Source organism: Nicotiana attenuata, unplaced genomic scaffold (genome assembly GCF_001879085.1).
Source record: "Nicotiana attenuata strain UT unplaced genomic scaffold, NIATTr2, whole genome shotgun sequence".
Lineage (NCBI taxonomy): Eukaryota > Viridiplantae > Streptophyta > Magnoliopsida > Solanales > Solanaceae > Nicotiana > Nicotiana attenuata.
The window spans coordinates 2,477-7,323 of NW_017679246.1; the positions used below are offsets into that span (position 1 = coordinate 2,477).

General features: G+C 35.1%; 1 protein-coding gene and 1 long non-coding RNA gene across 2 annotated transcripts in view; one reads left to right on the top strand and one right to left on the bottom strand.

Annotated features, from left to right (window-relative positions):
• Positions 1 to 588: 588 nt before the first annotated feature.
• Positions 589 to 3,003, top strand: LOC109221733. The gene is made up of 2 exons (XR_002067298.1): positions 589 to 1,573; positions 1,689 to 3,003. It is a non-coding gene; the product is annotated as an uncharacterized LOC109221733 (long non-coding RNA).
• Positions 3,004 to 4,045: 1,042 nt separating this feature from the next.
• LOC109221732 (protein SOMBRERO-like) overlaps positions 4,046 to 4,847 on the bottom strand; it is a 914-nt gene continuing 112 nt past the window's right edge. Inside the window, exon 2 of the mRNA XM_019386189.1 lies at positions 4,046 to 4,845. Within this exon, the coding sequence (XP_019241734.1) occupies positions 4,276 to 4,845 (570 nt within the window). The 3' untranslated portion in view covers positions 4,046 to 4,275. The remainder of the gene's footprint in view (positions 4,846 to 4,847) is intronic.

Consider the following 4,847-nt stretch of genomic DNA (forward strand, 5'->3'; position numbering starts at 1 on the left):
CATTTATTATTTTTTCAGTGAGTTCTTAATTTCTCTTAATTAACTTGTTATCTAGCTTGTAATATGATTCCTGGGTGAGAGATTTAAATAAAAAAAACTAGATTAAAGAAATTCGAATTAATATTTTGTCTTCCCAATCATTTGCTACTATTTTGCTTTTGATACGTGGTAAAATGTTTGAGAATGCCATAAACAATAGTTATTATTTTAATTTCTTCATAAATTCTGAAATATCAAAGTTCATTTAATTAAACAAGGCTTCGTTGGCTAACTATTCAGAATTAAACTTTGATGTTTTGGACTAACATGAAACTACACTCTCTTAATAATTTATCTGTGAACCATTAGTCTACGAGAAAAAAAACTTTGATATATATATATAAAAACTAATGCTTCATATACCTTCATTCATGCAAATAAAGAGTTGGAAAGACTCAGAAAAGTAAAAACTCCATTTTAGGTAATTGGGTCTTAGTTCAAATTATGGGTCTCATTAGATTGGATTTCTCAACCCGCAACCCGCCCCACCCCGCCTAAATTTAAAAAATAATTGTTATAACCCGCCCCGCCCGCCCGCCCGCCCCGCATACACTTAAACCCGCACCGCACCCGCATACGCTTAAACCCGCCCCCGCCCCGCCCCATTGCCATCCCTACTCTTTCTGCTGCATGTCTTAGCTTGGTGGTATATAATTCTGGCAATATGATCTCTATTTTGATTTTGCTTAATTTTTAGTTTTTGGTTTTCTCATTTGTGACTGCAGATTTGTAGCTTGGTTTAGTTTCTACACCATTTTAATGTTGGTTGTTTTGGTTGATTTTGCAGGTATTCAGCAAATTTTTGTATCGTTATAGTATACATGTCTCCCTATTAGTTTTACCTTTTGGTGGACTGACAGATGAACACTCTTCATTGAAGCTATTTCTCTAGACTCCCAAGTTAAAGCCTCAATGAAGAGCATTATCATTTTTATATGCAACAAAGTTAGTAGATTCTCCTTATAAAAGTTCTGTAGACTCTATTCGTCTTGTGATATCTAAGGTGTCCATTAAAGGCAATTTTGTTGATTCATGATGAGATTATGAGATAGTCCCTCTTTCTTTTTGGTCCGGGCCAAGCACTCCATATGTCTTTCGGTCTTGATCTGAGCACTCGTCTAACTACTAAGAAAGCTTGAGGGACCTTTCTTTCTGAGTTATTGGCTACCGGTCTTACTTCTCTTGGTCTCTTCCTCTGCGCTAAATAACTTGGCCCAGGATAGGGAATGCGAGCTTCTTTCACTCACTTGAGTTTGTCTGAACATTGGAACAGTAACGAGAAAAATGCCCCACTCCACATTCATATCCTTTTGTGGCTCTTCACTCCAGCCCTAAAGTAGTGAGATTTTATTTAGTACCATGTATTGAAGTTTAGAACAAGAAATGCTTAGACGACGAACAGACGTGCATTGAATCGTCGCAGGTTGCTTCCTTTTCTTGAACTATTGTCCTTCTAATTTCATCTGCCGAAGAAAACTCCTTTCACTATATCAGTCTTGGTATATTTGCTCTAACAGAGGATGGTTCAAGGATGGTAAGAACATTTTCCTTCCTTTTCATTCCTTCTAGCATTTGTCCTTTCATTTTGGAAAAAGAATATTACTACAATCTTTGGGGATATGAAATGAAGAACTATTCTATATTGGCAGTATTCAATGTCACAAGTAAAGATAAGAATAATATTACAAAGGTATCAGCCTTGGATTATATCATGAAGGTGAGCTTATTCTCTGTGCAAATTTAGAATCTTTTTACTTTCACCTTATAGTAAGACAATTTATTGTTTTTATTGGTGTTTCGCGTTTGAATTATTTAACTAAGTATGCTAACTGTTTCCAATTAAATTTGTGGGTTTAGACTTTAGAGCTTGACTGTTAGTACTAAAGGCTTACTTTGATTTTTTCAGGAAACTTATTCTATAATAGGAACATTAATTGCCAGTTGATCATTTTTGTATATCATAGCTTCTTTTGATGAATCAAAGATGAAAATAGTATTACAATGTGTAAACTTGTAATGGTACAAATTATTATTGCATGATTTGTGTCTTTTTTCTCTTCATGTCCAAAAAAAAGTTTCTTAAAATGCAATATTGAAGGTTGGGTGTAGCTCTTCAGTGAACGAGTTAATACTAACATAATCTTTGTAATTGACTTCTTACAAGAATAGCCACTTAAGTAAAAACGTAGTAGAGGAAATATTGCTAAATCTATTATCATAAATGAGGACATTTTGAAAGACAGATCTGGAGAAGTTTAATATTGGAGGGATTCAGTTGGTGAAGCAGGCAAAACAGTAAGATGCAATTTACCAAGTGGTTATGAATGGTACAAGGCTATCTTTCTTTTGTATTTCTTCTTTCAAGATATAGTGCTTTCCTTTCTTTTTAAAGTTTCTACTTAAAATTTCTCATTACTTCCAATGTGGTGGCAACGAGAGAGAACACAGGAAGGATCCAACTTCAAGTTCCGAGCATGATATACCAGAAACACCAGATCCAAAGCGTTTATCTTATGAAATTTTAATTTAATTTTCTTTACATACACTAAGGAGACTTGCTCAGAATAGAGAGGCAGCACGAAAAAGTGGACTCGGCAAAAAGGTACTTATCATTCTCTTATGTAGTGAGTTTGCTTTTCTTGAGCCGAGTGTCTATCAAAAAACAGTTTTTCTACCTGCACAAGGTAGGGGTAAAGACTACATACATACAACCCTCTCCAAACTCCACTTGTGAGATTATACTAGGTATGTTCCAAGCTAGAAATTTTAAATATTTTTGCACTTCCTAGCTTGAGGGGGAGTGTTGAGAAAGGTGTTACATAAGTCTTTAAAGGGTAGGTTAGTCATTTTATTATACTCCACCAATAGGAATCTAGTAGGTAGTTAAGTTAGTTGGACAAGTGTATTATATATACATACGTGTATACACACATACTGAATAACAGAATAATATTTCCTTTCTGATTCAATCTTCTTCTTCTTCTTCTTCTTCATTCTGTCTTCTCTCTGATCTCTCTTCTTTCTGCATCTACTCTTCTTGATTTCTCTTCTTCTTCATACAATTTCATCTATAAACTAGCAAAGCCATCTTACCTATAATCAACAACAATACTTCCAAAATAGAAGCCTCTTGCCATTTGCAGACCAGCATCAATTTCTTTTACATGGAAGTTCAATTTGGAACCAGCTACTCAACCAAACTTCACATGTTTACACACCATGATTAGAACAAATAAAAGATAATTCCAATCAGCAGATAAGTTTCATAAATGAGCTGAAACCATTAGTCGAAACTTCTGCAGGAAGACAAAAAATAAAAGTGCTCTAAGTCCTCATGAAATTCTACAAACACATGGTCAAATGAAAAGAAACAAAACTACTTCCTCGGAACTTTGATCAACAGATGTAGCGTACGTACTAAATGCAATAGTCAAAAAAGCTTACATGGTACACACTCATAACACCTATGTATCAAAATGATAATGCAATGTCAATTTTAAGTTTGATTGTGTTGGTTGAATTGCACTAAAATAAATCTGTATAAATCGTACCTTTCGACAAGCACAGATCCCTCTCAAACAGTTCCTCCACAACACCAACACTAGAATGCTTGTTAGATCTAGAAAATTTGCCTACTCCAGTAAGAACGTGACAAGAAATCCAGATATTGTACATGTAAATTAAATCAGAGGGCATATAGCTTGATGGATGAAATCCTTTACAACATGTAAGTTAATTAATAGAGATTCATTGCGATATCACGAGCAATGATGTAGAAAGAACTGTATGGTACTTATCAGGGGTCAAATTGTTAGGTGTTCAAAAAAAAATTTAAAAAACTGTAGTAAGATGGTGTCGTGTGTATGTGGGAAAGTAAGATATATTTTTCTCACTCAAAGCGCAGATACGTTTCCTATCTTTACTACTGAGTCTCGCAATCGAAACAACAAAAGATAACTGTTTTCAGCGAAACCAACAAGATACACTACAAAGAATAATATAGGCAAAATCGTGGCAAAATTATTAAGTGATACTACATATACATGAATACAAGTAAAATCTTCTGGCAAGCTTCTCTTAAGAAGTTTGTTCCGATGAGACACTACAATTACCTAGAAGCTCTACTTTTCTCTAAGTTCTATTGAGTAAACTTCATTCAATAAAGTTGTAAACTGATTGCTGCTCTCTCCTTCCCTGCGTTCTGGTTCCACCATTTATTATTCAAGATTCTGAAGATCAACAGCAAATTATATCAACAAAATCGTCAATATCTACGAGCACATCATCAGCCCAATTGATCTCTTCTTGGTAGTTGGAGCAGTCATTAATATAGCTGCTATTGTTATGTTCGTTCATCTTCTGAGCCTCGTCCATAACTTGATGTTCAGCTGCTTGACAAACTATTGCTGGTTGTACTGTTGCGCAGTAATCTTCATCAGGTCCATGCAACATAGCTCCGATCACGTTGGCAACATCTTGTTCCTCCATATTTACCCCATGATTTTTCTCTGATCTTGTATTCTTCTTGATTCGGCACACTACAATATCCTCTTTAGGAATGTTGTTTTCTATGAAGAAATCATCTCCCACGAAATATTCTTTCATCAGCCAAATTTTATTGTTCTCTCCTTGTTTAGTACTACTACTTTGAAACTTGAAACTTCTTCTAAACCCAACCACTGTTCCCTTGCCATTCTTGATAGGAAAACCTTTGGTTTGGACTTTCCATGTCCCGTTGGCGCAAGTTCGACGAACCCTTGTATGTTCGCTCTTCTGTTTCTTCAACCGAGTAAAAAAATAGCGAACCT